We start from the raw sequence: 18149 nt of genomic DNA, 5'->3' as shown, positions 1-18149 counted from the left end.
GTCTGCTACAAAGAAGGGAGCCTTCCAGATTGAGTAACCTGATATTGTTCCACAGAAGGGACCTGTAGCACACTCTGAGTGTTAGATCTGGTGAGATGGGCCGAAGCCAGTGGAGACAGATGGTCCCCCATGTATCCTGTCTCCCTTCTTTAGAGGTGTGTAGAAGAATGAATTCCCTATCTTGTGTGAAATAGGCAGTTTTTCACCCTGGGATCCAGAGTTTTGATGTTACTTGTGAAGGACGATTAACATAGCACCACTCTCTCCATAACTGAATAGTTTGCTTTATAAAAAGGGAACTGAAACATGCGTTGTGGGTGTTTTGAAGAAAAGTGAAGCTGAGAGGACAGCAGAGATGTGGGAAAGAGACTCCCCAACCCAAAAGCAAGCACCGTAGCAGTAGCTTTCAGACACTGAGAAGAATTCTCTGGAGCTGCAACACCAGTGAAAGGCAGGCCTGAGGGATTTGGGGCGGGGTGTGTGTGGAATAGCCTGACCAGAGTCTGCAGATTTGAGCAAGTTAGGAAACCAAAGTAACCAACCCCGGTGCAGAGCTCCACAAACCAGCTCCAGAAACAGGACTATGGGTATGAGAGTGGGCGGGGAAGCTTATTTACAAGTCTATAAAGAGTCACCTTGTGGTGAAATGAGTGGCAAACAGATTTAATAAATAATAATAATAAAATGAAAAAGGGTTTCCCATGCAAATGGACTGAGATTGGCTACAAGAATTGAAAACCTGAGAGAAAAGGAAAGATTTAGAGAAGAAATAAAACAGCACTGACGTAGGAATAAGACCATAGAAATAAGGTTGGAAATAAGGTCCCACAAACCGTTGAGGATGAAATTGTTTTTAATTGTTTTCTGATCTTTCTTTTTTTACTTTTCTTTCTTTGTTTCTTTTTTCCCTTTCACATTTATGTACGTGTTGTTTGTCTGTTTTAATTATAAAATTAATAAAGTTTATTTTAAAAAAAAGAAATAGAGGGGGGAAAATAGATTAGATTAGAAATAGAAGAGTTTCCCTTTGTACAATAAACAATTACAGCTTGTATGTCTGTCTTGTATCATATGACGAAACAAGCTGATAACCACCTTGTTGGTTGAAACAAGGTGATAACCAGCATCTTAAATTTTACATGGAAAATAATGCATAGATTAGCACCCAGTACAGTGCCTCCAACTCAGGTGTTATGCATGTGTAATGGTGTAGTAGAGAGTAAGGAGGATGATTTGATGGACATATGTAGGGAGGGGGCAAAATGGGCTGAAGTGGTGGACTTGCAATGCTGCGAAAAAGGATTGGAGACTGAGCCAGACATGGCTGGAACAAATGGTGAGAGAGTGTATTCCATTTAAGCCAGAATTTTTTCTCCTAGGAATAATAACAGAAGAATATAGGAAGGATTTAATTTATCTAATATGTGTTGACGGCGGCTAGAATAATGTATGTGCAATACTGGAAGAAGGAAAGCATACCATCAGAAACAGAGATAATAAGGAAAATTATGGCCTGTGCAGAATTGGACAGGTTAATCCTAGAATTAAAAAACAAGGGGGAATCTGAGTACTATGAAACATGGAATAAATTCTATCAGTGGTTGCATAGAAGAAGGCAAGGTCGGAACATAAGTAGCTTGATGATTAGAATAATTAGTATAAAACAAGAATACTGTATAACATTTATATATGTATAGCAATTGTAACACCACAACGGCTGCATCATGTTATATTCTTATAATAAAAATAAATAAATGAAAAAACTGGGCTGAGGCATTTTGTAAGCCCCAGACTGCAATATAACATTTGGAGGCAGCAATAGCTTCTGAGTAGCTTCTGAATAGCCTTGAAAGGCAACTCCATATAGACTGTGTACAGAAGACACCTCACCCTCAACTGACAGATGACCAATGAGGAGAGAGAAGAACCCTGCAGTATCCACATAGGACTAGCTGAGAAGTTACGAGACAAGATGATGATGCCTCAGTCACCATTAAAGACTCTGTCCACATTACAATGAATCCCAGTACTTTATCAACAAAATGTGCAAACTGAACACAACAGCTGGGACTTTACGGGATGGTTTCCTTTCCAACCGGGCTATTGGACTGCAGATGTCTCATATAGTAAACACACTTTGCCTCTCTTATTATCACACGTAGGCTAAACATGGGCAAATGTATGTGCTCAGTCAGATTTGCTACTAGACTTGCTCCACTGGTGCTCCATGTGTTGTTTCTGGCACTTCAGTTCCTGAAGGGTTTTAGTAAACCATGGTGCCACCTGGGATGGGCTCCAGAAAGAGTCCGCTTTGGAGCAGCAGTAGGCTTGGCTCGCTTCCTGCTACCGGTTGCTTATTGGCTGCTGGACAGAACTTCCTGTCAAGAGAGCTGGGAAAATCCCCACATACCCTCTGAAAATCCATTAGGGGCTTGAGAGAAACTGCCTGAATTGTTTCCATTGCCTTACAGAAGTCCTGGGAGGCCACCATCATAAATCAGACTAAGGTATGATTTGACTCTGGCAAAGGACCAGGGAATTCCTCCCTCTCAAGATCATTCAATAACTGCTTGGACAAAAATGAGAGAGTGCATTGGAAATGTGCATCGGAACTGAGATAAGACAAGCGCTTGTCATCAAAGAGGACATGAGCTCCCACCAAGCCCCTCTGGAGGCTTGCAGATTGAAGTCCCGTAAAGAGTGTTCCACCACCAACAAAGCTAATATGTATCAGTCACTGTAGTTACATCTTACAAAGACAATTTTTATCACTATCTCTTGATGTAAACAATAAATAAAAATGTTATGTTTCTGTAATGTGGAAGACTGAATCCATCTCTAGGAAAATTGTACCAAAAAGAAGGACAGAGCACGTAGCTGAGACAGAAGTGGAAAATATATGAGTAGTGAGCTGTCGAATGCAGCACAAAACATATACTGAACACGAGAAAGCACAAATGCTGTGAATTTGAAGTTAAATAAAAGGCAACACAGGAGAAAAAACGCAACATTAGTGTGGAAACAATAGTGTGGAAAAGGTGGTTACCTTTAGATAGATAGCACTCACCAGCGATCTTCAGTACCTTTTTTCCTCACTTCAGCAGCTCCCAGGATCTGGACAGCTGCTCTTCCAGGAGAGCAGGGCTCTCTCTCTCCTGCAGTGTTGGGAGCAGCGTTGCCAGAGTGCTGTTCAGGCAAGTTGGGCAGCATCTGTAGACCTCCCCCATGCCTGCAGTTTGAGCGGTTGTAAAAAGCGATTGGCAAACCGATAACAGCTTCAGCCAGCTGAGGTTCTGTAGATAGCACTCACCAGCGATCTTCAGTACCTTTTTTCCTTGCTTCAGCAGCTCCTGGATCTGGGCAGCTGCTCTTCCAGGAGAGCAGGGCTCTCTCTCTCCTGCAGCCTTGGGAGCAGCGTTGCCAGAGTGCTGTTCAGGCAAGTTGGGCAGCATCTGTAGACCTCCCCCATGCCTGCGGTTTGAGCAGTTGTAAAAACCGATACCAGTGTCAGCCAGCTGATCGTGTGGCCAGCGGCTGCCCTTTCCTTTGCTGACTTCACTCGGGGCTCTTTATAGCCTAAGGAGAGATTCTTCGATCTCGGAGCCTGTTTCCCATAGTCAGTGGCCATCTTGACCTGGATTGAAGCCTTTCACCACGAGGTGAGCGGCCATTTTGTAAACCCCGGGGCCAATTTATACCCTAAGGGGCTTAATACAAAAAATTTACAAACATTTTCTTTCCATCGTAAGAGCCTTTATTCTTCAAATGGAGCAAGATAAGGGTCAGGCAGAGTTTTCTCCCCCCAGTGGAACACTCTCTTAAGCCCAATAAGAGAAAAAGTCGTAGGCAATGCACCCAATCAGTCCAGAGCGAGGTGGCTGCTAAAATGAGAGCTAAGGCTCTAGCCCCTAAGAAGGCAACTCAGCCTGAGTTGAGGGCAGAAAAGCACAGACATGCAGCCCTAGAGAGGCAGTTCAACAGAACTATTCAACAAAAGGGAGTGCAACTACAGCATGTTTCAGGTGATACCCGTGGGCCCCAGCCAAGCCCTCCCAGGGGAGGAAAAGTTATCTATGAGCCTTTCCATCCTCCATCCTAGTCTCCTGAGGCCTTTGCAGTACAATATGATCCTCAGGATCTAAGCAGATCTGGGCCTTATTTCCAACAGGCTTCTGGGCCCTATGCTCCTCCCCCTCCCTCCAGACCTCGAACCTCTTCTCAATCTAGGCCTGAAGCCACCTTCACTCCCACAGCAGCGGGCCTTTGGCCTTCTGCCCCTACCTTTGAGCATAGACCAGGGGATATCCAAGATATTGTCTCTTTGGCCATTAGGCAGGGATTGGCTGAAGGCTTCAAGCAAGTCCTTTGACCTCTGGAAAGGGTTCAGGCCCTTCTCAATTTATAAGTTCCTTGCCTCATCACCCTGATTTACACAGGCCCCAGGACCTCAGGGTCCATTCTTCTCTACCAGAATGGGAGGAGGTTGATGAGGAGGGAAGGGCTTCACCATCTGAACACAGTTACTCCTCTCGTTCAGAACGTGAAGAGGGCGAGACCTTTGACCAAAATCTTACAGAGGAAGAGGACTCTCGCCCAGAGCAGACATCCTCTGCATTGGTCTTCAATCCTTCTCTCTTCAGGCCATTACTCAGCAAGGCCTTGGTCACTGCCAAGCTGTCGCCAGAGGAAGTGGCTCCCAAGCCACAAGGAATTCCCTCTAGCCAGGGAGACTCACTCTTCTCCAAGCCTGTAGTGCATGCAGGGGTTTTGCCTTCTCCCACTTTGTTCCTGGACATGGTCAAGGAACAGTGCGCTTCCCCTTCAGCAGGTCCTCGCCCATCTTCTCTGGATAAGCATTTCTACAATGTCAGCGCAGCCCTGGACAATACCCTGGCAGTGCCTTCTGTTGACATTCCGGTTCTGGCCTCGTTCTCATCTCCTGGCACTCTCATGTGGGCATCCATACAGTGGCTGCACCAACTCCAGATTAGATTGCCTACATCTGACCTTCGGTCTCACCAAGGCCTTAATAAGATTATCGCAGCGGTGGAATTCACTGCAGATGCCACTCTCAATTCCGCCAAATTTGCATCTAGGGCCATGGCATCTTCAGTAGCAGCAAGAAGACTGTTATGGCTCAGAAATTGGCAGGCGGAGTCACACCGTAAATGGAAGCTGGCTTCAGTTCCATTTGCAGGCAATAAGCTTTTTGGTGATGCTCTGGAACCTTATCTCATCGAAACCAGAGATAAATGGGAAGAGAGCTGACTATCGCCCAACTCCTTATACTGGTAAACAGCCCTTTCGGGAGGGTGGGGCTCATTCCTTCCGTCGCTCTAAGTAATCCCTCGTTCTCCCCACCCATCCGTGTTGCCTAGCCTTCTCTGCCTCCAAATGGGAGGAGTCAACGGCGGATGCCACTATTAGGTCAGGATTACAATTGGACTTCCTAATGCACCCCCCTAAAAAAAAAAAATTTTTTTTTTTAATCTGTCCTGTCTCTCGGGACATTTCAAGGCAAGACCTTATAAATCAGGCCATTCAACTCCTTCTTGAAATCCGAGCTATTCAAACCTGTTCCCCCCTCTCAATGGGGATGTGGGCTTTATTCTCGTCTTACATCGTTCCCAAAGCCTGGGTGGGGGTGGGGGTAGCGAACCATCCTGGATCTAAAATTTCTCAATCAATTTGTAAAATACAGGCTATTTAAAATGCAGACTCTGTATTCTATTTTAGAGAGAGTTCGGGAGGGCGATCTCCTCTCTTCCACTGATCTCATGGAGGCTTACCTCCACATCCCCATTTGGCCTCATCATCGCCAGTTTTTCCGTTTCTGTTATCAGAATACCCATTACCAGTATCGAGCACTTCCCTTCGGCCTCTCATCGGCTTCAAGGGTCTTCACGAAGGTTCTGGCAGCATTGATGGCATCTCTGCTTTCTGTTCCAGTGAGGATCCAATGCTACTTGGACAACATTTTGATTCTGTCCTCCTTCATCCATGCAGCCCATCGGGATCTGCAAATTACCCTGTCATATCTCCAGAGCCACGGATTTTTCCACTCCTGTCCACTCTAATGGTTCCTGCTTCCCTACCAACGAGCAGGAACCAGCCATTCATCCATCAAGGTCCCGCTCCCACCACAGATCCGGAGATCTCTCAATTGGTGGTGTTCCCCGTTAATGCTATAAACTAATCACATTTTGCTTTGCTGCAATTGGTATTAGCCAATAACTAGTTAGGAGTTACATGTGGCAGAAGATAATAACATAAATATTTTAAAGACAAAAACCCTGGTTTTCTGTATATCTCCAGACATTCATTTCACTCATTCAAATTGCAAAAACAAACATTGTTTCTTGTATTCAGAAGCCATGATTTAAAAAAAAAAGTTCTGCCATTTTCTTACATTGCATGATATAAAACTCTTAAATTTATATTATGCAATATAAGAAGATAGCAGAACAATTTCTTTTGATCTTTGAAGCTAAGAAGGGATGGGCCTGGACAGGGCAGAAGGCTCAACTGACAAATCAAATCTGGAAGAATAATGCTTTCTGTATTGCCAAAACTATGTTTACAGGTGTGTGCTTACCAAGATCTTACCTTAAGGATACTTTAAACATCCAGTAAGAGGTTGAACTCGAAATAACTGTATTGAATGTGAAACAGTAGCTTCTGTTTCTTGGAACTTATTATTTGTTGGATTTAGGTCTCACCTTTCCCTTCAGAGATTTTATTAACTGTCCTTCCCTATTTTCTTTGCAGTAAAAATCCCGCAAGGCAGGTTTTGCTCAGAGAAAGCAAGAGGTCCCAAATCTCCAGTTATCATCCATAATTCCAGGTGGATTTGAATGTCGGCCTGAACTGATACCGTATATTGGTTTTCCATCTTTTGCAGCTTAGTCCTTCCAAAAAGAACTAAGAGGAACATAAATTTTTGTCTTAAGGAAGTGGCAGGGCTCATTGATGTTTCTTTCTCTTTTAATGCTAGGGTTAATTTATCCATTTCTGCACAATTTAGTATTTTTTGAATAATCATTTCCTCTGGTGGAGTATGAGGCTGTTTCCAACATTGTGCAATGTACTATGAGAGCTGGAACTGCTGGAACTGTATGAATGGTTAGATAAAAGATATGGGCTACATAATATTGTAAAAGAGGATAAGCTATAATCGTAGTGGTAATTATATATTTGCATTAAGGATTACCTGTAAATATGCGGCATAAGAAGCGGAACTATAGCTATACCGCTGCGCCCTTCTTTAGGGCGGACGGCTGGGGCCCCGCTCCCAGGAGCGGGTGGGCCGCGGTGGGGGGGGGGGTGTTCTCGTCCCGTGCCTGGAGGAACAAAAGAAGAGCCGGCGCTTGCAAGGCGCGCGCTGGTTTTGCCCCTCCCGAGGGGGGCGGTGCCCCGCAGCCCGTCGGCCCAGCGGGCTCGGCCGGCCTCGCTTCCTTGGGCTGACTCCCTTTCCTCACGTTCTTCCACTGCGCCCCTAGCCGTCCTTCCCTCCCCTCTTTTTCAGGCAAAAGTGCTTTCCCAAATACTATTTGGCCTCTAAGGATAGAAATAATGACCCACAAACTGTCGAAGATGAAATTGTTTTTAATCACTTTTTGATTTTTCTTCTACTCTTTTTTCTTTTTCTCTCTTCCCTCTCTTACTTCTCAACTCTGTTTCTTTTCTTCTTTTCTACGTTTGTGTGTGTGTTGTTTGTTTATTTTAATTGTAAAATTAATAAAGTTTGTTTTAAAAAAAGGAAGTGGCAGGGTTCAAAGTACAAAGTACGTTATATCACTTTATTTAATTAGTTGCATGCCTGGACTGGTCTATAAGGAAGGCAGGTGAAAAATAATGTAAGTTAATATGACTTTTTTTCCAATAGTGCTAGAAAGAGAGAGATATACATCTGTATGCAATATTTATCTTCCTTCTGGGATAAAGATCATTTTGCTGGCAAGCTCCTTTTACATGAATGTTATAAAACTTATGGGAGTGATCAGGCTGATGGTTCAATTTCAAGCCAGGTCTAGTCCTGAATGCAAAATGAAATATATATTTTGTAGTATGTGGCTATGGCTGCTTTCTTCAAGAAATGTCTCTGGTTTATTCTATTTAATCTGAGATATTCTCCTGGCATTCCCAGACTGAAGCCTTCTTTCTTTTGCCCTGGTTTTTGGCTCCAGAAGATTACAGATTGCCAATATTCAAAGCTGTAGCAATGTATGTGACACATTTTTTTAAAATTTATTTCCATTTAGTTTTCATCTCCATGGGGACATTATCATCTAAAGACGAACCCTCTTCTGTAAAGAGTCCGGAGGCTTCAGTTTCCTTCAGCATGATGGACATCTTCCTCTTCTCCATTGTCATTGGTCTCCTGACCTACTGGTTTTTCTTTCGTAAGAAGAAACAGGAGATCCCAGAGTTTTCAAAAATCCAGACACCAACAGCTGGAACAACGTAAGTAGTTCGACAGTCAGGAGCATTTAAGGCAGAGGTCTCCAAACTTGGCAACTTTAAGACCTGTGGACTTCAACTCCCAGAATTCTCCAGCCTGCATAGCTGAGCTAACATGACTGGAGGAGGAATTCTGGGAGTTGAAGTCCACAAGTCTTAAAGTTGCCAAGTTTGGGGACTCCTGACTTAAGGAAACCTGGCTTTCTGGGGTGTTGGATGCAGTATGATTCTCTCACATCTGTTTAGCTTCTAAGAATTAAGTGCTGGATTTGAGCATCTTGAATTCATTAAGGATTTGGCCTGCACTGAAAATATAGTCTCCTTGGAGTATTTTTGGCAATATCTTAGTGTACTATTTTATGGTATTTGTATGCTGCAGTTACTTATTGCCATCCCTATCCTAGAAAAATGATCCGATTTGCTAAGAAGTATATTGTCCTGGTCATCCTTTGGGCTCACCAAGTTGGAGAAGACTGCTGTAGTTCTGTTTGAACTACCTCTTGCATTTTGGTGACATTGTGATTAGGAACAAATGCCTGTGCTGGTGAGGCTGTTTGATTCACAATGAACAAAATATACTAGCCTTAAAAATCTATGAGAAAAAAATGTTGGGTATCTGATTTCTCCAAATCAGAGTCCCTCTGTGGAACATTATATCAGTACTCCCTGCATTGTTTTGATGTGCAAGTAATTACTCCAAAGTTGGAATCAACAAGGAAAAAAGTTAATTTCTTCTAATAGACATTTACCCTATGTGGTTGGATCAGCTTGTCTGTTCCTGTATTGAACAAACTAATTAAAAAACATATTCTTAATACCATAAGCTTAACTATGTTAATTGTATGAGAGAGGGAGGGAGGGAGAGAGTGCGGTGGGGAGAGAGCTTGATTAAAAGCACAGAGAGTGCCAGAATCTTGGCAGTAGAAGCTTTGGAGTTAAAGCAGTCAGTTAAACGTAATGTTTTTCTTGATCAATTGTCGGAGAGTTTGCTATGACTTTTTTTTAAAAAAAAATCTGTTTTCTATCTTTCCTTTTATTGTAATTTTAATAAAGATTGTTTTCCATTTGTATTAAGTCAAGATGATTAGTAGCCATACTTTCAAAATATTCTGCATTCTTCGGAATCCTTCCCAAATATTGTTTCCAGTTTGGACACCACATTCTGATGATTCCAACTAGAACAGTTAAGGATAGTGTGTCAACTGGATACTAGTTCCTAGGAGGAAAAAAATGAGGAAACTGTGAATGTTTAGCCTTAAGAAAATATGACTGAGGGAAAATATCATATAACAGTAGAGTTTGAAAGGAACTTAGAGACTCTTTAGGCCAGAGGTCTTCAAACTTGACAGCTTTAAGACTTGTGGACTTCAACTCCCAGAATTCCTCCTCCAGTCATGTTAGCTCAGGAATTCTGGGAATTGAAGTCCACAAGTCTTAAACTTGCCAAGTTTGAAGACCCTTGCTTTAGGCCAACCTCCTGTTTAGTGCAAATCCACTGAAGCCCTTCTGAGAGTTGATTGACTGGCCTCTGTATCAAGACCTCATGCAAGGAACTCTTCACTTCATGTATAGCCTGTTCCACAGGTTGATAAATCATAGAATTGGGAAAATTTTCTTGATGTCTAGCCTAAATTTACTTCCTTGTATTTGTAACTTGTTGCCTGGAGCAATGGGGAATAAATTTTGTCCCTCTTCTATGACAACCCTTCAGATATTTGAAGGCTAATTATATCTCCACTTGTTTCCTCTGTAGGCTAAACATTCTCAGATCCTTTAACTGCTTCTAATAGAGCTTAATTTTCCCAACTCTTCACCATTGTAAAATCTGTTTTCTGAACTTGCTTCAATTTGCTTCAAATGATGTCAAATTGAAAGCTGCCCAGAGTTGGATACAGGATTTCAGTGGGGTTTGACCAAGGGAGGGTGGAATTGGAGCCATTACTTTTTATGATATCTGTCCTGTGTTCCTATTAATGCATTCCAAGGTAGCCTTTGGTTTTTAAGCACCTGCGTGACAGTGAAGCATTGCATCGCACATAGAATTGCGTTCTTCAAATATTTGAAGCTGTGTCTCAAGGAAGAAGGCTACGTAATCTGTTCATTATTACCCCCAAGCAAAAGATACAGAACAGTGGTTTTTAGTAAGCCATTTTTTGTGCTGAATATTAGAAATAATTTCCTCATGGTCAGGATGCTTTATTAATGGAACCTGTTATTAAGTTGATAGATGGAGCTCAGTGGTTTAAATGGCACTTCCAGTGTTCTGATCTAGGCATTGGGCTAAAGATATTATTATTCCCAGTCATCTCTGAGGTTATAGAGTTAAATTCACAGCCTTGAATGGGACTTTCCACTTTTGTGAGTCTACGAATGCTAGGATATTGCACTTCTAAAGGTTGGTGGTGCTGTAGGGCAGGGGTCTCCAACCTTGGTAACTTTAAGCCTGGAGGACTTCAACTCCCAGAATTCCCCAGCCAGCAAAGAATTCTGGGAGTTGAAGTCCTCCAGGCTTAAAGTTGCCAAGGTTGGAGACCCCTGCTGTAGGGAATGAGTTGTCTCTGAGAACTTGGGAAAGGGCTTTGGGATTATATGAATCCTTGCACCATTTTCTTGGCACAGTGACTGAGAACAAAATCTATGGGCCCCGAAGACTTGAGTTCCTAAACGTGACTGTCCCCAAATGAATTGAACTTTAAATCTCCTGTATTGCCATCCAACAAACAATGGGAGCTTTCTTCCAACACATCTGGAGGGCATCAAGTTTCCCATAAGGAAAAACAAGACAATGCTAATGGGTGGTGCTAAACTCTCATTCCTCCTTTCAATGAGTTGTGCTACTTTCCAGAAAGAGTCCTGTGGGAAATAACAGGCAGTTGGGAAGACTGCTTTATTATCTTTAAGGAGACTTTGAATTCAATGGACAAGTGTTTAGACTCGGCGGATTATTCTGACTTTTCTTGTTTCCCACTCCTAATGAAAACAAATTGGATATAGTCTTTTGTATATATATCTTGTTTTTGGAACTTCGTATAGCCTTCTGAAGAGGTTCTGGAGTGAAGGGCGCTTCTCAAAATTAAAAGGAAGCAGCTTCTATTTATTTTTTAAAAGACCCATGATGTAAAACAGTTGCCAAGGCAATGGAAATCTCTCGCTGTGAAGCTCCCCCTGCTCACTCTCGAAGGGCAAAAGTAGGGAGGGTGCAAGGGACCTTGGGAATTTTCATTCCTAAGTCTTTTATTTCTTTCTCATTCCTTTCTGCTGCTGCCAGATGTTGACATTCTTGGGTTTGTGCCGGGCCCTCTGGGTATTTCTGAAAGCAGCCGGTGTGCATCCCAGAGGATCAGGCTGCTGGTGCCGTCTGACTCGAGGGGTTGGCATGCAGGCTTTGCTGGGCTGTAACAAAAGGAGGCTGGCCTCTGAGTTGAAGATCCAAGAGGGGTAGTGTGAGGAACTCTTTGCTTCAGAGTGAAGTTTAGCTGTCTGCAGCCAGAATGAAATTGCAGGGTTGTGAAATACTGTATCCTCTCCTGCTGTTTCCAAATCACTATGGGTTGTGCATATTCAGCACGGCCTGAGGAGATTTTTCCTGGGAGGTAAGTTTAACCTGGGAGGTTTGGATTTGGGCATCTGCTAAATTGGGGGCAATTGAGGAGGAGCAAACCTTTTAAATGCAAAAACTGGTTTGGCAGCAGCTTTGATTCAGGAAAACTGCTCTGACACAAACATGGATGAAGCCATGAGAGGTAACTGTTTTGGGGTGATGCTGGGAAGTTTCACTTACTCTCCTTCGCCCTTCTCACTAGCTTATGTAAAACCGAGCTCTGGCTACTAAAGAGATGAAATAAAGCAGAAATTTTTATTTGGCAGGGAAAGTTATTTTTCAACCAAAAGCAACTCTTTTAAGGTAACCTGCCTTGTGCAGGATACCAAAGGAAGGGAGGATAGCTCAGAAATACAGCACATTAAGAACAGAAGAGGGGTGCTACATCAAACTGAAGGTGCATCTTTTCATCCCATAACATCTGTGAGTCCCATAAGCAAGAGATAAACACACACTTGCTGTATTTCCCAAGTAATTCAAACCAAGAGGAATACTTGCTTTGGTAGTAGAGTTAACAAATAAGTGTAATGACTAGACAACTCTTCTCTATTCGTTATCTGGTTACCTCCAATGTGAATAGCTGCATTGTGCTTAGTTTGGGGTTACTGCTTTGAAAAGAGTTCACAATCATCTTCTGGCTAGCTACTGGTGTGTGTGTGTGTTTGTATATGTAGGACAACCTTATTAGTCTATACAGGTAGTGCTTGACTTATGACCACAATTGAGCCCCAAATTTCTGTTGTTAAGTGAGACATTTGTTAAGTGGGATTTTGCGACCTTTTATGCCACCGTTGTTAAGTGAATCCTGCAGTTGATAAGTCAGAAACCTGGTTGGTAAGTGAATTGGGCTCCCCCATTGACTTTGCTTGTCAAAAGGTTGTAAAGGGGGATTACATGACCTTGGGGACATAGCAACAGGTCATAAGTATGAAGCAGTAGCCAAGCATCTGAATTTCGATCATGTGATCATGCGGCTGCTACAAAGGTCGTAAGTGTGAAAAATGGTTGAAAGTCCCCCTTTTCAGGGCTGTTGTAACTTTGAAAGGTCACTAAATGAACTGAACTGTTGTAAGTCAAGGACTACCTCTAGTGGAAAAACCCCCGTATGGTAATAATTAACTGCTAGCCTGCTAAACATTTTATTAAACTCTTGGAAGTTTATGCCTTTTAATAAAATATAGCAGATGGAAAAGAAGCTTCCAGATTCCTGGTTTGATGGGAGGACCAGGACATTCTTTAAGGTGTTTCAGGCTACTCTTGAGTGTGCTGTTGCGAATCCTTAACACTCTTTTTTACACACCCAGTATTGTTTTTCCCAAGCTGCAAACGGGAATGTCTGAAGAAGTCACATCCCCCTTCCTATCGTTATCCCTTAGCTACTCTCCATAGAAAGCAGTGATAGAAGAAGGATGAATTTTGGGGTATTGTTTATGTTCTACTGATAATTGTGGTGTGTGAACCGGAGAGAATCTTGCATGTGGATTGTGAAAAGGAGTTTATGTTCTAGGCCTGGGGTATCAAACTCACGTCATGTCACATGACGTATCACAATTCCCCCCCCCTTCACTAAACCAGGGGTGGACGTGGCCAGCGCGTGACGCATCCGGCCTGCGGGCCAAGAGTTTGGCACCCCTGCTTTGGGCTAATGTTTCTCAACCTTATGGTTGCTTAGCAACCATCAGCCTGCTGGTTGGGGAATTCTGGGAGTTGAAGTCCACATATCTTAAGGTTGCCAAGGTTGAGAAACCCCAGTCCAAGACTTTCTGACTTCAGAAAACATTGGTTGTGATGCAGCTGATAGAGGCTAGTGACCTTGGTCTGGTGAGAAAATAACATTATTGTTCATTGTGCTGAGGAGGCCAGCTCAACCTTGCCAAACTTGGTGCCTGCTAATTATTAAGGTGGCTTATCCTCATATCCCCAAAATATTATTTGTGCCACTGAAATGATAGGAGTTTTAGTTTTGACAGATGTTGATAAGCAGCAGATTGGAGAGTCTGCCAAACCCATGTAGTCGTTTGGTACATAGCTGTAACTTGAATTTTTCGAAACCAATCCTTTTCTCTCTTTTATAGTGAGCAGTCAGCAAACGAAAACAGTTTTATTGAAAAAATGAAAAAGACGGTAAGTTTCACTTCATTATTTCCATGGTTAGTACTTACTGAAACAGGCTTGTTATCCAAGCTTTTCCAGCCTCTTTTCTGTACGTGAGAGCCAGCTGGCAGCAGAACATAGATTTTTGGGGGGAAAATATTTTTTCAGTCTTGGATTCCCAGATGTAGTTGGAGTACAATGTCTACTGTTCTTAATCATGTAGCTGGGAATAATAAATATTAGAGAAAGCCTTCTCTGGAGAATATCTTCATGTCATGTTGGGAGATTTGTTCAGGTATTTTCCCACGTCATTATCGTTGTGCTTTTAAAGTTGTAGCAACGTTTCAGCAGAATCTCATCTGTCTCTCTCTCTGTCTGTCAAAACAGACAGAAAAATAGCAGCCATCCTCAGAAACCCCAAAGACAAAATTGACCTGGAAAACCAAGGCATATACGAAGTCCCCTGTGCATCATGCCCGGCCACATACATTGGACAGACCAATAGAAGAATAAGCACCCGCCTGGATGAACACAAAAATGCAGTCAAAAAGCTGGAACACACTTCCTCACTAGTCCAACACATGGAAGCCACAGGTCATAGCATCAACTTCAATGGCACCAAAACCCTAGCCACTATAGAAAACCCTAACCACAGAATCATCAGAGAAGCCATAGAGATTGAAAAAAGACCAGAAAGCATGAATAGAAGAGATGATTCCACCAGGCTGTCAATCATTTGGAAGCCTGCACTCACAAACAAAAAATCTCCACACCACAAGCCAGGCAAACACCTGGGCACAAACAGATCCCCCTGATACTTCCAGCTCAAACACATCCCAACCAGGCACCCAGATGAAACCCAGCTTCCTAACTAATGATAGCCGTCCATTTACCCGGCCAAGCTGCACTAAAGGCCTCCAACAAAGCAACACAATGCTGCCAGCCAATCAAGATACAAAAAGAGCCACAAAACAGACAGAAGATATTAGAGACACCAATCAAGCAGAACACAGCAAACTCCGAGACCAATAAACACAGACCAAGACTCCCAACCAATCAGGATGAAGAAAAACCATTCTGGCACAGCAATAGGCTGCCCCAAATTTAAATCTGAAACCACTGTAAAAGTCTGACTCACAGACGGACACAATACAGAAGCCTGATGATGGCAGATGAGATTCTGCTGAAACGTTGCTACAACTTTAAAAGAACAACTACAATGACGTGGGAAAATACCTGAACAAAGCTGAATACCATACATGTAAGTACCCGTGAAAACTTAAGAAAACAAACATATATATATATAAATTATATATTGCATAAAATATTGCTAAGAAATTAATTATTTGTTCAACAACTTTTTGGTTTGCCTCAAAAGTAGTTTCTTGGGTGGCATACAAATCTAGTGGTGATACTACAGGTAGTCCTCGATTTACAACAATTCACTTAATGACTGAAGTTACAACGGCACTGAAAAAGTGACTTATGGTCATTTTTCACACTTATGACCAATTGCATTCCCATGGTCACATGTTCAAAATTTAGACGCTTGGCCACTAACTCGTATTTCTGGTGGTTGCAATCTTTTGAGACCTTCTGACAAGCAAAGTCAATGGAGGAATCCGGATTCCCTTAACAGCTGTGTTACTAACTTAACTGTGGTGATTTACTTAACAGCTGTGGCAACAAAGGTCATAAAACAGGGCAAAATTCACTTAACGACTGTCTTGCTTCGCAAGAGAAGTTTTGGGCTCAATTGTTGTAAGGACAACCTGTACTGCTAATAATAATTATTTCATTAATAAGGGATAGTGCTCTGGGACTTTTGAATTCAAACAGGCACTCTCCACATAACACCTCAGACTAAACAATTGTCAATACGAAAGACAAGTCTGAATAGAGGACATGGCAGTAGCTGAAGACAGCAGAATAATAGAGAATGAACGGAAGAAAATAACAAAATACAAAGACCCGCAAATAAAAATGGAATAACTGGCAAAAGAAAGCAAAGATAGTAGCAGTACAGGTAGTACTTGACTTACAACAGTTCGTTTAGTGACCTTTCAAAGTTACAACGGCACTGAAAAATGGGACTTATCGCCGTTTTTCATACTTATGACGGTTGCAGCATCCCCATGGTCACACGATCAAAATTCAGATGCTTGGCAACCGACTCATATTTATGACAGTTACGGTGTCCCGGGGTCATGAGAATCCCTTTTGCGACCTTCTGACAAACAAGTCAATGGAGGAATCCGGATTCCCTTAACAACAGTGTTACTAACTTAACAACTGCAATGATTTCACTTAACAAATCTGGCAAGAAAAGTCATAAAATGGGGCAAACTCGCTTAAAAAATGTTTCACTGAGCAACATAAAGGTTGGGCTCATTTGTGGTCATAACCTGAGGACTACCTGTAGTAATAGGTGCCCCTAGTGCAATCCCAAAACATCTAGATCAGGGCTCTCCAACCTTGGCAACTTTAAGACCCGTGGACTTCAACTCCCAGAATTCCTTAGCCAGCTTGTGGACTTCAACGCTCAGAATTAATTCTGGGAGTTGAAGTCCACAAGTCTTAAAGTTACCAAGGTTGAAGTCCCCTGAACTAGAGCACTGCTTGAACACCATGTCAGCATTAACAAAATCACTATTGGGCAATTTTAAAAGGCAGCTTTATTTGAAAGAGCTTATATCTTGCAATGATACTTCAATCAAACAACATTTGCTTGTTATTCCAGGGCCTTGAAAAGGGCTCAGTTGGTGGATAAAAATGCCAAATCTGGTCTAAACATGCTGGCTGTAACAAGTCATAATAATGTGATTGCTATTTTTCTATTTCTGTTTCTTTTCTCTTGTAGACTATTTGGTAATTAAAATAATGTCCTACAAGAGAGAACTCGATTAGCAAGAACAGCAATAAAAATCATATAAAATAAATGTATAAAATCACCATAACACCAGTAGCAAAACAATACCCCAAGAATTTACTTAATTTTTAAAAAGCTCCTGGTAACAGATAGGGAAGCGTGATTTTGGCCATTTTAAATTCCTCCTCCTCTTCCTTCTATTTACTGGCTCTGAATTTGGCAATACCAACAGGAGCAGATCTGCCCTAAAAGTAAACAGTGCATCCCATTCAGACCAGAGTGCCCATCTAAGATGCCATTTGCTATAGCAAAGAAACTGGTAAAAGGTCCAAGAGAACCTCTAAGCTGGTATTTCACATACTTGCATCCCTATCCCTTTTCTGGTCATCCAACAGAAAAACAGGATGTTTTCTGTTTGGATATCAGTGGATCTAAAGAATGGGTCCAGTGTTGATCTACTACTACTCATCTGAGCCACAGTTGGTGAAAATATAATTATTTTCATCCTCCATATGCAGAATAGATTTCTTTAGGAACGGCCAGATCAGTTTGTTTATTGGATGCCACTTTCTCAAGGAGGAGTTAATAAGCTGTTGGATAAGTCAGTAGTATACATTTCCCTTAGTTAATAATTTAAGACAAAGAAGGCACAGGGAACAGTTAGCATAATAATTTTAGCATTCCCTAGAGAGTTGCAAAGGAGTGTGGAATACACATTTGCATTTTCCTGGAAAAAACACATGTAAAATGTTAGCTGCAACTTGGACTTGTTCAGTCTGTTCTCTATGCATTCTGTTACTAATTAGCCTTACAAAATATTGCATGCTTAAGCGTGACTGAAGAGTTATCTGCAACTGAATGTAGGTATTGCCGCATACTTACGCTGAAGAGAAATGGATGGGTAAGCGTAGGTTGCAGATGGCTATAGATGGGCCAAACTCCCAAATCCCAACTGTGTGTTGTGTAGAAGTGCGTGTCTTTCCTGTTCTATGCTTTGCTGTTTGTCCCCTAGCCAGAATGTTACATTCGAAGAAGTATAAATGGAACGCCTATACAACCGTCCTGAACAACGCATTCCCTGACGTTCAGTGCTAGAGGAGCCTGCTTGAATCTTTAGAATTGAAA

The 18149-nt window shown here is 42.2% G+C and overlaps 1 protein-coding gene across 3 annotated transcripts in view; it reads left to right on the top strand.

The window, feature by feature from the left end:
* The window catches only part of POR (cytochrome p450 oxidoreductase), a 55655-nt gene that overhangs the window by 15587 nt on the left and 21919 nt on the right, over positions 1 to 18149 (top strand). For all 3 annotated transcript variants that reach the window (XM_026672441.2, XM_026672440.2, XM_026672439.2), the window contains exons 2-3: positions 8262 to 8463; positions 14137 to 14185. In XM_026672441.2, coding sequence (XP_026528226.1) covers positions 8273 to 8463; positions 14137 to 14185 — 240 coding nt within the window. In that variant the 5' untranslated portion in view covers positions 8262 to 8272. The remainder of the gene's footprint in view (positions 1 to 8261; positions 8464 to 14136; positions 14186 to 18149) is intronic.

This window comes from Notechis scutatus, chromosome 1 (genome assembly GCF_049901735.1).
Source record: "Notechis scutatus isolate UNSWTSFEM ecotype Mainland chromosome 1, rNotScu1.2, whole genome shotgun sequence".
Lineage (NCBI taxonomy): Eukaryota > Metazoa > Chordata > Lepidosauria > Squamata > Elapidae > Notechis > Notechis scutatus.
The sequence above is the reverse complement of the archived record's forward strand: the minus strand, read 5'-3'. Positions and strand labels throughout refer to the sequence as shown.